The sequence below is a fragment of the Siniperca chuatsi genome, linkage group LG22, assembly GCF_020085105.1.
Source record: "Siniperca chuatsi isolate FFG_IHB_CAS linkage group LG22, ASM2008510v1, whole genome shotgun sequence".
NCBI classification, from domain to species: Eukaryota; Metazoa; Chordata; class Actinopteri; order Centrarchiformes; family Sinipercidae; genus Siniperca; species Siniperca chuatsi.
In genome coordinates this window covers 219,765-238,889 of record NC_058063.1, presented here as the reverse complement: position 1 = coordinate 238,889, position 19,125 = coordinate 219,765, and the positions used below count along the sequence as shown (strand labels likewise).

Genomic DNA, 19,125 nt, shown 5'->3' with positions numbered 1-19,125 from the left:
AGTAGTGATGATGTGTTTTGATTGTAGTAGGCCTCCATGTTTTCATCTGAAAATAATATCATCCTGTGCAGGTTTGTGCTAATCGTACAACAAAAAAAATATTCTGACCAAGTTAGCTGCTTGAATCCCAAATGATCACTGAGGAAACTTCCTGTAATTAGCACAACAAAATGCCTAAAGGTTTATTGGAGAAAGGGAGGCTTGAACCTTACGTTGCTGTATAATTTGGCTACAGCGGCGTCATCTAGACACTTTTTATCTTTTCTTTGTATTAAAAAACATGTTGGGGCAACTGTGGCTTAGTGGTAGAGCGGGTCGTCCACCAGTCAGAAGGTCGGCGGTTCAAATGTTCGGTGTGTGAATGTGTGTGAATGCTTAGTTACTTTGATGAGAAGTTCTGCCATCATGAATGTGTGTGAATGGGGTGAATGAGATATGTAGTTGAAGCGCTTCGAGTAGTCAGAAAGACTAGAAAGGCGCTAAATAAGTACAGTCCATTTACCATGAACACAAATCTTAAGTCCAAATTTTTTTTTTAGCAAATACAGTAAACTGCACCTGTTTGTAATGGTTTTGTATTTGTATATTTTATAATCCTTAAGTGTGACTGACTGCACCAAATGTACAGTCAGTTCCATATGATTGCCATATTCTTGCTGTGTCTTCTGGACAACTGTCTAACATGTTTACTTTGCATGAAGGTGAAGTTTAGGTAGACAACATGGCAACTGATTAGTTTACAGAATCAGAATAGCATTTATTAGGGTGTGGGGAAAAAATTGATACAGCATAGTATCGTGATATTTTCCGTGGCAATATTACATCAATACACAGACGGCAAGTATCAATCTTTTATTATATAAATTATAAATGTTGCAACCACAAAAAAAATTACTTTTTGGTACTAGAATAATAAAATCAATGGTTTTTTAGTACACTAGTTTTTTTTCTGGTGAGGTCAGGAGAGGTCACAGTCCGCGGGATTGGTAGGAAGTTGGTTTAAACAGTGAGATGAAAAAATTGAAAACTTTATCTTATTAGATAAAAGAGATGTTGACTAAGTTTCCCTTTGGGGACATAATTTGCAGTTGAAAAAATGTAATAAATCGCACTATATGTTATCACAATACTCAGCATATCGCAAAATGTTTAAAATTGCAATAATATCATATCATGATAATATCGTATTGTGGGGCCTCTGGTGATTCCCGACCCTAGTATTTCTGTAAACATGAAAGTGGGAATATGATTTAGTAGGTAGAGCTGTAGGCTTGGTAAACTTGCTCAGGCTCAGAGTTTTAGTGATGCAGTTTAGTAATTGTTAGTTGGGGAGGGAAAAGGTCATGGCCTAAAAGACCCACAGAAGTATTTGTAAATGTCACCCAGCAGCGTCAGTAAAATCTATTAGCTGGTGTTTCCTTGGAGCCAGCATCTATTGGCAGTTAAAGGAACTGCAGCTTAACACTTTTAACTTTGGTGTCACATTGACACAGTGGTTGATACTTGATTATGCCAGATGTTATTATATTGATATATTGTTTTTTATGTATGTATTCATGCAGGTATGCAAGCTTGTATTTCTGTTGTGCAATTGAAGAGCAGGACAATGAGCTGATCACACTGGAAGTCATCCACCGCTTCGTAGAGCTGCTAGATAAGTACTTTGGCAGTGTAAGTCATAGATCTCTGAATCTCTCTTTAGTTGTCCCTGATCTGTTTGCTCTGTCTCTGTAGTTGATTTCACACTGCTAAACTAAGGTTACAGACTTAAGTGAGAAGTCAGAGCATGTGAAGACTTTCCCTGCTGTAGAAAGCACTGATGATTTGTGTTTATTTGTGCAGGTGTGTGAGCTGGACATCATCTTTAACTTTGAGAAGGCTTACTTCATTCTAGATGAGTTCCTGATGGGAGGAGAGATCCAGGACACGTCTAAGAAGAGCGTCCTCAAAGCCATTGAACAAGCTGACCTACTGCAGGAGGTAACCTAGGCCACCTCCACCAAGGAGGGTTAGGGTTTGGGTTTCTGCCATGTCTCTAAATCTGTTAGCAGGTTATCACAAAAATGGAACATATTTCCATCAAAAGTGTTTAATATTTATTGCAGATGTGAGCTACTATTTAAGAAAAATGCCAAGTAGAACTTTTCCAGGGTCCCAGGAACCATTTTAGGAGCACTGCAGAGTTTGCTGTAGTGTCACTGATTGGTCAAACACAAACCGCACCTTCTACACTTCTGCACAGTTTCATTCCCACAGTTGCCACTGGGTGCCGCAAGTATCATTTTTTTAACGCAGAGCAGACATTTCTTGTAATTTTTATTGAAAACAAAGTTATTTGAGCATCTTCTTGATGAGCCTAAAAAGAGTGTGCGAATGAGCTCAGAGCACGAGCCAATGAGAGAGAGAGATAAAAAGAGAGAGAGATAGGGCTGATAGACAGAGCTAATAAGTATGAATGAGAATGAGAGAAACAAACCCTACAGATGTTCCTTGTTTCATTTGGCACACATCCTGGAGTGTTACTGCAGTAATGCCGGGGCGGTAAAAGTGAGGGATAAGTGTGGGCTGCACTTGTTAACTATAGACACTAGGTGGTAGCAAAGTGCTTGAATCCTGTTTGACAGGACTTTAGGATAATACACCCTCCAACACCCTCCGACCCTCCGGTTGTAATGGCAGAGTGGCGCTGTCCGTGTATCCGCTCGTTGACTCCACGGCAAGTGGAGCAGCTGTAGAAACAACGTTTCAAAGTGTAACTTCGCTGAAAACTTAAGCCAACATATGAAATATTTGTGTCTTGTTATGTTTGTAGTGGAAGAAACTCAATACTTTTTTTCTTTATTCGAGCTGATATTCATCTGCTTGTCATCATTAAGTTTGTTTCTGACATTTATTCAGTTGTTTCTCCGCTGTGGAACTGGATGAACGGTAAGAAGAAATGTGTGTACCTGTGTGTATTTATGTTTATTTATGTGTAGCCTACCTTTGTGTACAGGCAGTGTGACAGTGTGCATTTTTAGACAGCTCTGATTGAGCTAAGGATTTATCAGGAGGATGGCTGCTTTACTCCAAACAATTTCACTGTATGAACCTGGACTGTGTGTGTGACCTTTTGGATGTGTAGAAGAACACAGAACATTAGATCCTGAACGATTTTGTTGGCGTGTCGGGAGATTTAACTAATCAATGAAGGGACACTGCTGTGCCCCGTGTGTAAATGCGCACAGCGTCTCTCATAATCGGGAGACGCTTCACCCTATTTCACCTACCCACAACCCACGTGCTTAATTAATCAGAATGCTGAATTATATGTCTTGAATGTATCTATCGTCTGCCTTGATTAGTCGTGTGAATAACATTCAATGATCTTTAAACATACTATATACAGTGCATCTGGAAAGTATTCACAGCGCCTCACCACGTGTGGGGAGCAAAGAAAGGCCTGCTTGGGTTAGTTGAAGCCTTGTATGTGAAACAAAAAGCCTGAACTAGTAGAAATAGCACCAAATCTCCTCAAGTCCATTAATTCACACCTGAGTGAGAATACGTTGAATCCAAACTCTGGATTCCTACTGGACAAGCCATCACAGGAGCACAGGAAGCCCCCATGACGTCATCATGCCTATAAACGTACAGCACACCGGTTGTCCTCCTCCTTTCCGCTGCAACTCCGTTGGTACAGGGGTGACCTGACTCAACATTAAACTTTAATCCCTAGGTGAAAGTCTTGACTTTCTTGACTTGACTGCTGGATGAGAAACAGATTGTTTTTGTGGTTGCTGAACACATTTTGGATCCTGAACGAGATTTATATTCCACATAACAATCTCATACCTGCAGAAGGAAGATACGGATTCCACCGTCTTCTTTACGGAGAAAAGGATAACCACTGTGCCCCGCTTTCTCCAAAAATCAAAAAATCAAAATCAACTGCAGTTTCGCTCCGCTGCCGCCCGAGGAACAATTTTGCCTTTTAAACCACTGACAAAGCGCCCCCCCGGTCACCGTCAGTATCCGAGCCTGATAATCCAAACGGACTGACCCATTAAATCGTTACGCAGAGCGATTTCAAGTAAGAGGCAGAGCGTTTATAACTTGTGTGTTATTTCACCCAAGCTTCATTGTTGTGATTTTTATTTGTTTTATTGTGGGAAATAACGGACTGCCGTGTGCCGTATTGCTATGTGTTTTTCGTGCCTAGCACATTCCATTTTGTATCGATACCACTCCGCTGGGTCGTTTAGTTGTTAGTTTTAGCCACTGTGGAAGCTAATAATAGTGCTTTATCAGACCAAAGTCCAGTAACACGGCTTCTGAATACAAGCTCGCTGCCAGGTGTGATAAAGGGACAGCTATTGTGTCTTACTGCGGCATCTGAGATTACACACACAAACACACACACACACACACATGCCTCACGTACACCTAAACACACCTACATCTCAACTAACCCAGATAGCGTGGAAGCCTAGCTACGTTCCACGCTATCTTGAGGACAAGTGGAGCGCATCCTCCATTTTAGCTCTTCCACTTTGTTTGAGTTTTGCAGGCCTGCCCGCCGTTTTAGATCTGTGCGTGATGACCACCACGTGGTTACGTCCGCCATCTTCCTCACTCCCCCCTCTCTATTGTCCCAAACACACATGTACATACACATACACACACACTCTGTGCTTGCTGATTGTTGTATGCTTACTGTATTTAGAGTAGATGATAGTAGTTTATTGGATGAATTTATTAATTATTGATCGAGGCTAAAGTAAATAAACTCTGTACCTTTTTAAAGAGCAGTTGCCTGTGGTTATTTGTGTGTGTTGCAATAACAGCTGATTGTGACGGTCAGAGCTCAGATTCACCATTCACTGTCCACCTTATTAATTCAATTTCATTTATATAGCGGCAATTCATAACAGAAGTTGTCTCATTGCACTTTTCCTGTAGAGCAGGTCTAGATCGTATTCTTGTATTGGATTGTATTAATGTAACTGACTTTAAATATCGCCATATCTAAGTGGACAGCCACCTTTTGAGACTGTTTTTCATGTTTGGCTATTGGTCCCTGATCTCAGGGTGGTGCCCTATAATTATTCATCCATATTAATAATTTTGATAATATTAATAAATATCTTTGATATTTTGCCAATAACCCAATTTTTCTCCTAACCAATTTTTAGGAGAAAAAGGCTGTGGGTTGGACCCGAGCCGCTGCAGTAAATCTCAGCTTTAATGGTACGCACTCCACGAGGTGAACTACCAGGATGTCCCACTGATCACAACTGTTTTCATATACTGTAGAACAGGACAGACAACATCTTCACTCTTAAAAACTTAGTGTGCTGTAGGTTGCAAAGTGTTAGTCTAACGTTAGATCTATCATTAAATTACCCAGTCTGGCGAATAATGCATCCACACTGTAACTTTATATCTGGAGATCTATGAATCTCTCTCTCTCTCTGTAGTAGCGGTAGTCGAGCAGGAACATGGGAGCAGTAGGAGGTCCGCAATCATAGATCCAGACTCTGTAGCTCCGGGGGCTGAAATAAATGCTGAAAGCAACAGGAGAGACAAGAATGCACAAAACTACGGGAGACAGAAGATGTTGAGTTAGTAGCATGCATTAATGGGATAAGAATGCATACAGATGGAGAGGAGGAGAGAGGAGCTCAGTGCATCATGGGAAGTCTTCCGGCAGTCTAGGCCTATAGCAGCCAAACTAAGGGATAGTTCAGGGCTCACCCAAGCCAGCCCTAACTATAAGCTTTATCAAAGAGGAAAGTCTTAAGCCTACTCTTAAATGTGGAGCTGGTGTCTGCCTCCCGAACCCAAACTGGGATGTGATTCCACAGGAGAGGAGCTTGATAACTGAAGGCTCTGGCTCCCATTCTACTTTTGGAGACTCTAGGAACCACAAGTAACTTTTCAGTCTGGGAGCGCAGTGTTCTAGTCGGGTAATAAGGTACTATGAGCTCTTTAAGATACGATGGTGCCTGACCATTTAAAACTTTTGTAGGTAAGGAGGAGGATATTTATTCTATTCTGGATTTTACAGTGCCAGTGCAGAGAAGCTAATATTGGAGAAATCATTTGACCTAGTTCTTGTCAGTTCATGTGCCGCAGCATTCTGGATCAACTGGAGACTCTTAAGGGACTTATTCAGGCAGCCTGATAATAAGGAATTGCAGCCTAGAAGAACCTACCAACCTAGTCCAACCTAGATGTAACAAATGCATGCACTAGTTTTTCAGCATCATTTTGAGATTGGATGTGCCTGATTTTTGCAATGTTGCGTAGGTGAAAGAAGGCAGTGCTTGAAGTTTGTTTCATGTGGGAGTTAAAGGATAAATACTGATCAAAGATAACTCCGAGGTTCCTTAGGGTGGTGCTGGAGGCCAGGGCAATGAGTTGTTTGGGGCCAAGTACAATAACTTCAGCTTTGTCAGAGTTTAACATCAGAAAATTGCACGTCCAGGTTTTTATGTCCTTAAGGCATGTTTGAAGTATAGCTAACTGGTAAGTTTCATCTGGCTTGATCGATAGATATAATTAGGTATCATCCGCGTAATAATGAAGGTTTATGGAGTGTTTCCTAATAATATTGTCTAATGGAAGCATATATAAGGTGAAATAAAATCGGTCCAAGCACAGAACCTTGCAGAACTCGGTGACTAACTTTGATCCTGCTCCATCTCCAGCTTGGAGGATTCTTCGTTAACATGTACAAACTGAGATCAATCTGATAGATAGGATTTAAACCGGTTTAGTGCGGTTCCTGTAATGCCAATTAAATGTTCCAGTCTTTGTAATAGGATGTGATGGTCAATGGTGTCGAATGCCGCACTAAGATCCAACAAGACAAGTACAGAGACAAGTCCTTTGTCTGATGAAGGTAATTTGTAACTTTTACCAGTGCTGTCTCTGTGCTATGATGCACTCTAAATCCTGACTAAAAATCCTCAAATAATCTACTGATATGTAGAAAGTCACATAACTGATTGGCGACTGCTTTCTCAAGGATCTTAGAAAGAAAGGGAAGGTTAGATATAGGTCTATAGTTGGCTGAAACCCCAACCCCAAGGTTTTTTAAGAAGAGGTTTAATTACAGCTACTTTAAAGGACTGTGGTACATAGCCTGGTAATAAAGACAGATTAATCATATCTAGTAAAGAAGTGCTAACTAAGGGTTTAAACTTCTTTAAGTAGCCTAGTTGGGATGGGGTCTAAGAGACAGGTTGATGGCTTAGATGAAGAAATCATTGAAGTTAGTTGAAGAAGGTCGATAGGAGAAAAGCAGTCTAAATATCAGGTTTTACAGCTGTTTCTAGGGTTCCTGTGTTTGAAGATAAATCGGTACTGGTTGAAGTTTTATCATTAAAGAAGCTCATGAAGTCGTTACTACTGAGGGCTATAGGAATACATGGCTCAATAGAGCTGTGACTCTGTCAGCCTGGCTACAGTACTGAAAAGAAACCTGGGATTGTTATTATTTTCCTCTATTAATGATGAGTAGTAGGCTGCTCTGGCATTAAGGAGGGCTTTCTTATATGTTTTAAAACTATCTTGCCAGACTAAACGAGATTCTTTATCAGCACATACTTTATTTTGTGAATTTGGCATCCCACATTCATTCAATTTTAGTATAACTGAAAATCGAAACACAACAACTGTGTTGACAGATGGTTGGTTTAAATATCATAACACAAATGTCCATTATGAAATTAAGACTGTAACGTGTAAGTATACTGTACAGACAGAAAATTGTGTGGTGTGATTCATTCTCAACAGACTTACATGGTGTTTGTCTTTCCCCCTTGGCCTGCTTGCCCAGCATGGAGAGACTGCATCTGGTCTGCTCACATGTGCCACCTGGTGGTGGTTAGTGCTACTGCAACTACTCCTGGATAAATATTTCACCCCCCTTAACTGACACCGCAACATTACCCATGTAATCACGTAAAATGAAACGGGAAAAACATCTCTACATCTTTAATTTGTTTCATGATGGTTACAATATATACTAATGCAGAAATAAGTAACCATCAAACACTCAGCATATCATCTACTGTATCTGGAGACGGGCACTATGGAGTTTTCAGTCTCTTTTTCCACCTCTGCATGTCTCCTTTGCATCTGTTCATTACATCTATTCAAACATTAGAGTCACAACAAAGTAAATACAAAGACTGCGTGTTTCCTCGTGTGAAAATTGGGTCTCAAATGTTGCCATCATTTTTGAATCTGTTATTGATCTAATTTGCCTAATCTTTCCAGTTCCACAGATGCAGTGTAAACACAAACAGGAATGGGCATAAAGGACTTGTAGGTCCTAATTTTCTTCCTCTAGTTTCTGTAGCTCAAATTCCTGGAACTATTTGGTCAAAATTGAGCATTTAAAAAATACAGACTAAAACTATCAAAAGTTTTGATTGAAATCAGAACCTATCTGATAAAAGAATACCTGAACAAGATTACTGTATGAATCAGACCTTCAGCTTTCAGTGCATGGCAGTTTTCAGTACTCAAAGCTATAGACACATTTTGGTTGGTACCAAAAAAAACTTAGGTTCGTTACCCAGCCCTAAGTTGTCATTTGGCCTACTTGTAACACCTGGGACAAAGTGAGAGCAGTATGGTCTATGGCTTGCCATAGACTGGATTATGTTTATTTTTGTTTCCACAGTTCTGAATGTTTCAGGGTTGCATAATGCCATAATGTAATGTGATTGAAAAAGGTCTGGCTGTAGTGATTCTTATATCTGTACATCTGAGAGCTGGCAGCCCCATCAAATGTTGATTTGAAGATGTGATGGGGCGGCTGTGGCTCAGGAGGTATAGCGGGTCATCCACTGATCACTTGTTCCTGATGGTTGGCCAGCACCCTGCATGGTAGCTCGCTGCCATTGGTGTGTGAGTGTGTACATGAATAGTTGAATGAGCAGCAAAAGCCTTGTAAAGCGCTTTGGATAAAGCGCTATATAAATGTAGCCATTCACCATTTTTATGTGTATATTTGTTGTTTTTTTAAATGGTGTTTAAGTGTAACTCAATCCACCATTCTAACGTTTCTGTCTTTCCCTTTACAGGAGGATGAGTCACCCAGGAGTGTGTTGGAGGAGATGGGCTTGGCGTAGTACACAGCAGCATTATGAGAGACTGTAGATCCTAAGACAGACGGCTGGATGAGAGAGGGCAGGACAGAATCTGGAATTGAACATGCTTGGACTGACGGTGTTGGTTCTGTGTTTCTGTGGCTCTGGGGATTGATGTTAAGTATTTTAATGGGGGAAAAGACTCAGTTAAGAATGGAAGATTCTTGCATTGACAGGCCCTTTAGCTCTGTGTTTGTGTGTGTGTGTGTGTTTGATCTGCGGGGTAGAGGAAATGGAATATATTTAAACTTGTATTTGGCTGCAGGGGGGGTTGTGTGTTTCGATTTTTAAAATGGTGAGGTGGAGTCTAGCTTTGCTTATCTGAAAGTTAAGATAAGTACCAGACTGATGCTTTGATGCAAAGAGCTGGTTAAACAGTCACACCTTGTTGTGGCGTTTTGTCAGGTACTGAATGGAGACTGAGACTAGATCAGGGATTTCGGTAATTAGACAGAAAAAAATAACTGGGCATCACTCAAATGATAAGTCAGATGTTATTCTATATTTTTTTGTATTTTCAGCAATTCTCATGAAAAAAACAAAACTAGTTAGTCCATTTCTCAATACCTTCTGATTCCCATGCCCTGTCTGTGGCTCTCTGCCCCAAGCCCATTGGTTCCTACTGATGACATGAATATTTAAAAAACAGCTTTAAAAAAAAAAAGGCTCAGTAATTTCCTAAAACAGCTGGCCCCTATAGTTTTTTAGCAAACGTTACTGAAACAGGAGGAAATAGTGCATTTGTTGGGGACTATTTTCACCGGCAGACTAATCCACATTTTCTGCTCTAGTGTTTATTTCCGGCAGCAGTAAGGTGTATATGGGATTGAGTAAAAAAAAAACTACAGTGTATGAGTGGGCTCATGGCAATGAAGGAACATGTCAGTCAGGGCAATGGTGTGGCTCACTGATGTGTTTTTAATAGTTTTTGGACAACTATGGCACAGAGAAGTAAGATATTTCAGGCTTTGGATACACACAATACTTAGTAGGATACATTCATTGTTGGTTTGGCTCTGCACATGGAATTTGGTGACAGTCAGAAAAAATATAGAATAACCCGACCTTTAAAGTACGATTCAGTGTTTATTCAATTCAATTTTATTTATATAGCGCCAATTCATAACAGAAGTTATCTCATTGCGCTTTTCCTATAGAGCAGGTCTAGACAGTGCTCTTTATAATATTATTTACAGAGACAAATCCCACCCTGAGCAAGCATTTGCCGACAGTGGCAAGAAAAAACTTCCTTCAAGAGGAATCCTGTTTTCGTACCTCGTCATTATTCCTATTGTTGATAAAATATAACAACAAAAATACACACAATGTGCAGAGAAAAAATACAAAATGTCTGTCCCTCCACTGAAGTGTCGCATTATCAATATCAGGACACATAGGAGCGCCATTCTCACACATTTCCAGTTATAACTGCAAAAGCTGTGTTCAAATTGTTATTCTCTTGTGTAAAGGGTCATTTCGGTTAATTACAACTTAAGTCTTATTTTTGTAATTTTGTCCATCATTCCTACCAGTTATAACATAGGGCAACCAAACAGGTCCCCAATTTAACTATTATATGATCAGCCCGTTTGTAGGAGAAACCAAAAGTGAGTGCAACTGAAATGTATGTTACAGTCATCCATAGTGTTGTAAAACTGCATGCACACAACCACTGTAAGTACTATCAGTCAAATTTTAAGCCGGAAGTAGCTCAAAAGGTGACGTGGATATTTACAGCAGACAGGTTGGGTAATAACTTTAATATTTACCTTCATTCTCACTTCCAATTATGATTTAGATAATATGGTGGCTCTGATGGCTTTTGTTGTTGCCTCATGCATTGCATTATGAAGCCATGTTGAGGCATTGTGTCCCTAGACCTCAGCAATGAAGATGTAAGTAAAACTTTATCATAACCAATAGGATTGAGGGCTATAACTAAGGCATAAGACAGGTTATAAGAAAACAGTTTTCCTATTTTTCAGTATATTATTACAATTATTGTAATTACACTTGATGTTTTAAAGGACCAGTGTATAACATTTAGGAAGATCTATTGGCAGAAATGGAATATAATATTCATAAGTATGTTTTCATTTACTGTATGATCACCTGAAAATAAGAATCGTTGTGTTTTCATTACTTTCAAATAAGCCGTTTATATCTACAGAGGGAGCCGGCCCCCTTCCACAGAGGCCGCCATGTTGCACCTCCATGTTTCTACAGTATGCCAGAACGGACAAACCAAACACTGGCTCTAGTTAGGGCCTTTCGCGTTTTTTGTGAGTTTCACGGCCACCGTAGTTTCTCCTACACACTTTGAAGGGGAGGGTGAGGCGAGCAGTAATTTCACCACTAGATGCCACTAAATCCTACACACTGCTTCTTTGAGAATGTCTATTGAATTTTGTCATGAAGTTGGAGCTGTACTGTTTGGAATTCATTTTTTTATATGTGATTGGTCCATCTTACCTAACACGACGGGCCCACGGTGGTAAACTGCAATGTGGATTGTGACTAATGAACCAAAGACGTTTGAGATTTCCGTCACAGCCTAAAATAACTTGTTTACATATGATCCGTTCATATGTTTCGTAAGTGGACTGATGTACCAGATGAGATAGAAATGTCGAGCAATTTAACAAGTGCAACTGAGAATCACATCCAACATAGTTTTCCTCTAGACAGCAGGAAGCAAACACTGAGATAGAATGTAAATGAACAGAGTTCAGTGTTGGAGTTGGAACATTGTTCTGCTGGTACTACAAACTGATACTACATGTTAGGACTGGATTGAAATTCCAAGGCAATTAGAACAAACTAGATTTTAGACAAGTATATCTTATGGTCCCATAGATGTATTTACAATGTTTTATCTTTTATTTTTGAATATGTGGTTGTTACTGATGGTGATCTAAATTTGATGAGTAACCGCACAAGTAATGGAAGTCAGTAATGGGAAAAGAGCAGGATCTCCATAAATGCTCTTCCTGTAAGTGGTGCTCGTATTGTTCAAGTTAGTTAAACTGTCATTTAAAACAAAGTGCATTTCAACAGTAGAAGCATTTCAACAGCCTGCAACCAGTTTTGAATGTATTCTTGTATTTGTTTGGGGCGCAACAGTTTACCAGGGTCATTGTGGGTGCAGAGCTCAGGTTTTAGGTCAGGGTTTGGTTTGTTACCTAGTTTCAGATCACTTAGATCAACATACTGTATCAACATGGTTTCCTTAATGAAGTGGAAAGATGTTTTTTTTTTTCTATCTCAACTTGCCCTAGGTTTGACTTAGCTCAGATCAGCTTGTAATTAGACAAATCATTTAGTGTCATTGAGTGGGCAGGTGTATTGAGAGTTTCTGGCAAATGTATGTGTGGTCCTACAAATGCACAAACATCTTATGTTTATGCTCACACACAGGGTTGGGGTTTGATAGCATTTTAATAAATCTGAATCCAGAATTTAATCCACTCATTGAATCTAAATCCTTGTAGTATCTAGTATCCATCAGCTTTCAGCATTTGTAACGAAAGTATAAATAATCAAAAACCAAATTGAAGTGCAATCAACTTTGCTAACCTTTTTTTATTATCTACTTGATCCAAGTACTGGAAGTCCTGGTCCAGAACTATTAATAAACTGAAACTATTGATCTGATATGAATCAAAGTTAACTGGGAGATTCCAACTCCTGAAATTGATGTGACGTGATCAGCTATATAGATTGTTTCACCAGAGAAGACTCTCTATTGGTCTTGCTGAACTACAAAAACACACTGTCCACTTGCAGTCATTGTGATGTTGAGTGGCGGAGATTATCTTTAACTGAGTACAGACACTGGCTTTCAGAGAGCACACCTAGACAACAGCAAAGTTAGAGAATTAAATTAATGTGTAACAACCTACAGTTGAAATAATCTGTTACCGTCAATGTTTATCTTTTTAACTTAAGAGATAAAATGTGTGGAACTAAATCCAAAACAGAACCAGATATTAGTGAATATGCGAACTGTATACCCCTGGTATTTAGTCTATAACAAAAATAATAATAATAATAATAATAATAAAACTTTACTTATAGAGCACTTATCAAAACAATGTACAAAGTGCTTCACAACAAGAGAAATAAAATTCCACAGTGAATGATGAAATATAAAGAAATAAAATACAGAAAAGCAATACAATACACAGCCAGTTCAGGTAAAATCAGGATATGCTTTCCGATAAAAATGTGTTTTGAGAAGAGATTTAAAAGAAGACACTGACTCAGACAATGTAATTTCTTCGGGCAAGTTGTTCCAGCGCCTCGGGGCCCTGATGGCAAATGCTCTGCCCCCCTTAGTTTCCATCCTGGACTCAGGAAAAGACAGAAGAACCCTGCCTGAAGATCTCAAACTACGTGAAGGTTCATAAGGGATTACAAGGTCTAAAATATAGTCAGGAGCCAAAAGCCTAGCAGCTGAGTTCTGTACAGTCTGCAGTCTAATGTTAGTGTGTGCACTGGTGTGTTCTCTTGTTATGCATGAAACATGTTTACTTCATAAAAAGCTGTGGACAGGGATGAGAATGTTTGCGATACTATAAACTTCTTTGCAGTCACATGTAGGGTATGTACAGAAGGTCATAATTGATCATTCATCATATATGTTACCAGATTTTCCCCTGGAAAAACTGTATTCAGGAAAATAAATTACTGGAATTGCAAGTTGTTTGCAAGCAGTCTTATCCATGTTCACTCATCTTGCCTCATCAGGCAAGTGATATGGTATCTTAGGGAAAATGTATGAATTGCTCATTTCATACAGCAGAAGCAGTCGGATATTTCTGGAAAATTATTTATTTTAAGCTGTATCACAATATTAATTCCAGATATCTTGTTGCTGTCGCTTACTAGGGTTTTGTTACATTTTCCAATCCTATGTAATCCTACAGAGGAAAATCTTCCTTTTATTGCCTGCATGCATGTTTTTCATTATACAGGGATATCATTTGTACAATGTCCTCTCAGGAGTTCTGGACAGAAACCTCCTCATTTCTAATAGGAAATTCATTTTCTTTGTTTTGTACTCTTACAACATTCCTTGATCACAACCTAGACAGGGATGTGGGTGAAGGAAAGATTTAAAGTTGGAAGCTAGTGTCTACAGGAGTAGTGTAGTACTGTAGTTTTAGTTTGACTGTTTTTCATCTATCCTGGGCCTTGCTGTCTTGCTCAAAGAGTTGCTTCAGTGCAACCATAGCGAGATAAGGATTGTCATAGAAGGATGTCTGTTTATCTCTTCAAGTGAAAATTGTTCAGGATGTTGAGATTATGCTTAAAGCTTGTACACTGTGTAAGCAGCTTGGATGATGGGTTTCTGTTCTAACTGACTGAACTGTGATCTATGTCTCCACCTGCAAAATTTTGAAAAGGTAAATTGTTATTTTTCACTCCTGCAGTAATGCTGTCCAATGCTAGTGTTATACTTGTATTTAACTACACGTCTGTGTGCACATGATGGCTTCCCAGTGTATCTCCTTATTCCTTTGGAGCATTGGTTATGCATGTCCTCAGAAAGGGTTAGATGTAGAGGGTTATGTCAGCGATTTTCAGTGGCTCTTCCCACCAAGTGCCTGCTGGCATGGTAGTTTGAATAGTGAGCCAAAGGCTGTGCATGTGCTAGCGCATATCACTCACTCCTGACATGTGGAGCACCAGGAGGGAGTGGCCAAAAGAAATCCCTTTAAAAAACAAAACAAAAAAACAGTCAGGGAGAGAAAGAAAGGGGACAGGAGAAAAGGGGGGAGAGGACACAGTGGGGTGTCCAAGGTGAACCTGGTTGGAGTTAGGCGTCCAAGGAAAGACAATTGGGGTTTAGGCAAGTAGCTGGTCAAGGGAATGAGAGTCTAGGTGAGAAAGAGAACACATTGGCGCAAGAAGGGTCCAGGCATTCTGACATCCAGGCATTGGGGCTTGGCATCCAAGATGAGGCACTTAGTAGGCAAGGGGTTAAAAGCTAGCACCAGAAAGAGATGGTTGAGGTCAGACCTACAGATGGAGTCCAAACATGTAACATTAAGATAAAGATAGTTGAGGTTAGGGTTATGCATCTGCAAGATGCAATTATACCCATGACCAGAGGGATATGTATGTCAGGATGTGAAGTAAGGTCACAAGCAGGCTGAACAAACCACAACAAAGTTTTGAAGAGAAACTAATAGAGCTTGTCACTGCTGCTGCTTTTTCTGCAGTGATTTGAACTTAAACAGTACAGGAACCTATTCAGCTGTTGCCATGTTCAGTGCCATGTTTACTTTGTGATAAAACTGAAGTTCTCAAGGAAGATATTTTGGTGTCGTCCAGGGATCATTAGGTCCTGAGCTACACCCTATTGGATATACTTTTTAATCCTCCCAGAATAAAGTACACAGACAAGTATGTGAACATTTGCAGTCACATTGTAGCCACTCGTCTACACATACACAAAGATAAAAAATCATGAGCTTTATATGTTCCATTGCTCTGATGAAGTCGCTTTCATGATGAGGCAGATTCTGAAGTGGTCTGAACTGGCTTCTCCCCTGGTTTAGAATCCAGCCTAACAAGCACTAACTAAGGATGCATTCTCCTCATTGTTTTACTGCAATCTTTCAAATAAAAGGTGGAGAGAACCTGAAATCTTATCAACCTTTTGTCTACTTTTTACTTGTAAGGCAGAACACAAAATTTGTCAAAAGTTTGGCTTTGGCCACATTTCCTTGGCTCATGGCAAACTTGTTGACCATGTACCCATCAGCCAAGTTTCTCACTCAGTTCTGTCAGAAATGAATAGCCTTTATGCGACTTGCTGATCGTGTTGCTTGCTTATTTGTACAGATTCTAAGTGAATATTGGACTGTTACTGCCACACCTATGCTCTTTAAAAAGGTACTACATCCTCAAATGCCCTTTGAGCAATTGTACTTCATGGAGAAACTAAGAAAAGGTAGGGGTCATTGGCAAGAACAGGCTGCAAGACTCAGCCTGAAACTGTCTAAAGAAGGGGCAAATGATACTGCAGTCAGTTCCACTGCAGCTCTGTTGTCTACAATGACTAATCCTTTATTTTCCTCTGCTGAACTCTGAATGTTAGTCCATGTTATAAGAGTAAGGGCTCACTGTGTGATGTGACTGTTTTCTACAGTGTTAGAGATAGAATGATGTACTGTGCCAGTATGTAGTGGAACAAATGAAAAAGAAGAGCACATGGGGAAGAAAGGCTAAAAATATGTTGACGTACAGTCTGCTGTCACTGATGAATGTGCAGTATGTAACAGCTTTAGGGACAAATTATTTGAGTTCTGAGATTACATTCAACATTCTGAGAAAAATGTTAGAAGTCTGAAGAAAGGATAATACTTAAAATAAAGATTTCTAACTAAATCTCAGAATTTTTACTATGACCTCAGAGTTTAAATATATTTTGTTCCTGTGGCCCTAAAGGCCTTTAGTAATGTTAGTGTCAAACAAACTACTTCGTACTATATGCTGTCTGACCACATCTAAAAGCAAACATGTTTCTAGCTGTTCTGAATGTCCACACTGGAAGGTGGGATGAAAAGCCTGCTGTCATTGCCGCCTGGCTGCATCCCACTGCCTCCCTGATCTCTCCAAGAATTTTGTTTCTATTGTGTATCTTTTTAGTGATGTTGCAATAATGACTCACACTTTCAGACAGTCTCTCTTTGCGGTATTGCACTTTGTTGTACACACATGAAATGACGGCAGTAACAATCAAACCATGCCTACTTTCACACCACCATAAATTTACAAAAATTGGACATACTGTAGCCTCCTGAGTTTGCGTTCACAAAGAGGGTTCCAGATGTTCAACATTCTGAGAGACACTTTTGACTTTTGTGACTTATTTTGTTGAAGCATACTGAGGCCTTGATCCTTCTCCCATTCTTCTGTACATTTGAGCATGCACCCACTCTTGCAGCCAAAGCTATTTTGCTTCCTAAGGTTTTATCATTAACCCTGACATCTGCTGCCCCGTTTCTCCTTCAAAGGGACATTCTTTGAATAGTGTGTTGAATAATGTTTTTCCTCTCCATTGGGTAAGTTTTTATTTAATACCCAGCTTGAACTTTGTCTTTGCTCAATCAGCTCATCATATGCAATGACTTGGCGATTGTGTTGTGCACGAATAAATTCATGTGAAAGAGAATGAAGATTTTGATTTGAAATCTTTTGTTAAAAATTGATTGGTTGCTTTGAGGAAGAGAAGACAAGACAGTGCATGGTTGAAAGAGCTGTAAAGGGGCTCTAGTGTAGGAAAGCAGAAGCTCAGTGAATCTGTGTAGTGTTCTACAGGCAAAGGCTAAAGGGGCTTAATGTGTGAATGTAATTTTATAAAGAAATAAAACACTTTAAACTGAATGAAATGGTGTGTTTCTGATGTTTTGTAACTGTTGAAGAAAGGTTGTACTGAAGAGATGGTCTTCAATAAACAAATAACTCAAAGAACCTCAGTTGTTCTTACATACACACAAATCTGTTAACAGAGAAGCATTGGAACAGCATCTATTCATGGACACAGCCACCCCAACACTTAGTTTACATCCAAAAAGGTACTCTTCTTATAGCAGAACAGTGGGCGGTGGTTTACATCAGCTATCATAAATCAGTAGAAAGCTGAGTCAAAGACTGTTTCAGTGCGTAACTATCACTATCGGGATTGCCTTAAGCCTCTCTCAAGGTCCAGCGCTCTCAGTAGCTGTAAGACAGCTGGCACCTCCTATCCCAAAACAACATAATCACATAGTCCTGAGGCCACCTTAGTAAAACCACCTGTTAGTCTAAGTTTCATTCATTCTGAATTATTCTCTATTACACCCATAAAACTCTTTGGTCACTTCCAAATTTCTCCAACAGTTCACCTCTTTTTGATCAAGAGATCGATATAAAAACAAGTAATCTAACTACACATGGCTTATGAACCTCCATCTGCTCACAGCCTTGAACACACCATGAAGAAAGACCATTAGTAAATGGTAAGACTCCCAACAGGCCACAGATCGCGTGCTCGCCCGAGGAAAACATCCCCTTTGCCGCATTCTATCTTAATTTTTCTGTACAATAGGTCAGAAAAAGGGTAAAAGACTCATGCAAGACTAGTCATTCTCCCTAGACAGCGCAAGAAGTAAAAATCCTCAAGTGGCGAATAAGAGGAAAATCTAAATGCACCCATTGATTAACTAAATCTTACAAACATAAATCAAATTTAGTTTAGAGGGGATATACTGATTTAAATTAGGCATTCAACAACTCAAAATGAAAGAAACAATCAATTCAGTTTATTTATATAGCGCCAATTCATAAAAGAAGTTGTCTCATTGCACTTTTCCTATAGAGCAGGTCTAGACCGTACTCTTTATAATATTATTTACAGAGACCCAACAAATTCCACCATGAGCAAGTATTTAGCGACAGTGACAAGAAAAACGTTCCATTTAACAGGCAGAAACCTTGGACAGAACCAGACTCAATGGTGGGCGGCCATCCGCTGCTGCCATTTTAGGTGTTGAGATAGAGAGAGGTTTTGGGGGAGGGGGTGTGGGGAAGACGGAGGCACAAGCAAGTTTGTTTCACGTGGGAGTTAAAGGATAGATCCTGATCAACGATAACTCAGAGGTTCCTTAGGGTGGTACTGGAGGCCAGGGCAATGCCAACTAGAGTAACTACTGGAGTGTTTCCTAATAATATTACCTAATGGAAGAATATATAAGGTGACATAAAATTGGTCCAAGCACAGAACATTGCGGAACTCTGTGACTAACTTTGGCGCGCACGGAGGACTCACCGTTAACATGTACAAACTGAGATCAATCTGATAGATAGGATTTAAACCAGCTTAGTGCGGTTCCTGTAATGCCAATTAAATGTTCCAGTCTCTGTAATAGGATGTGGTGGTCAATGGTGTCAAACGTAGCACTAAGATCTAAAAAGACAAGTACAGAGA

At 39.7% G+C, this 19,125-nt stretch overlaps 1 protein-coding gene across 3 annotated transcripts in view; it reads left to right on the top strand.

The window, feature by feature from the left end:
• ap1s1 (adaptor related protein complex 1 subunit sigma 1) overlaps window positions 1-17,543 on the top strand; it is a 29,146-nt gene extending 11,603 nt beyond the window's left edge. For 2 of the 3 annotated variants that reach the window (XM_044183423.1, XM_044183424.1), the window contains exons 3-5: window positions 1,563-1,671; window positions 1,843-1,980; window positions 9,081-17,543. In XM_044183423.1, the coding sequence (XP_044039358.1) occupies window positions 1,563-1,671; window positions 1,843-1,980; window positions 9,081-9,128 (295 nt within the window). In that variant the 3' untranslated portion in view covers window positions 9,129-17,543. Of the gene's footprint in view, window positions 1-1,562; window positions 1,672-1,842; window positions 1,990-9,080 lie in introns of those variants that run through there. The other variant, XM_044183425.1, reaches the window with a different exon arrangement.
• The last annotated feature ends 1,582 nt before the right edge of the window (window positions 17,544-19,125 follow it).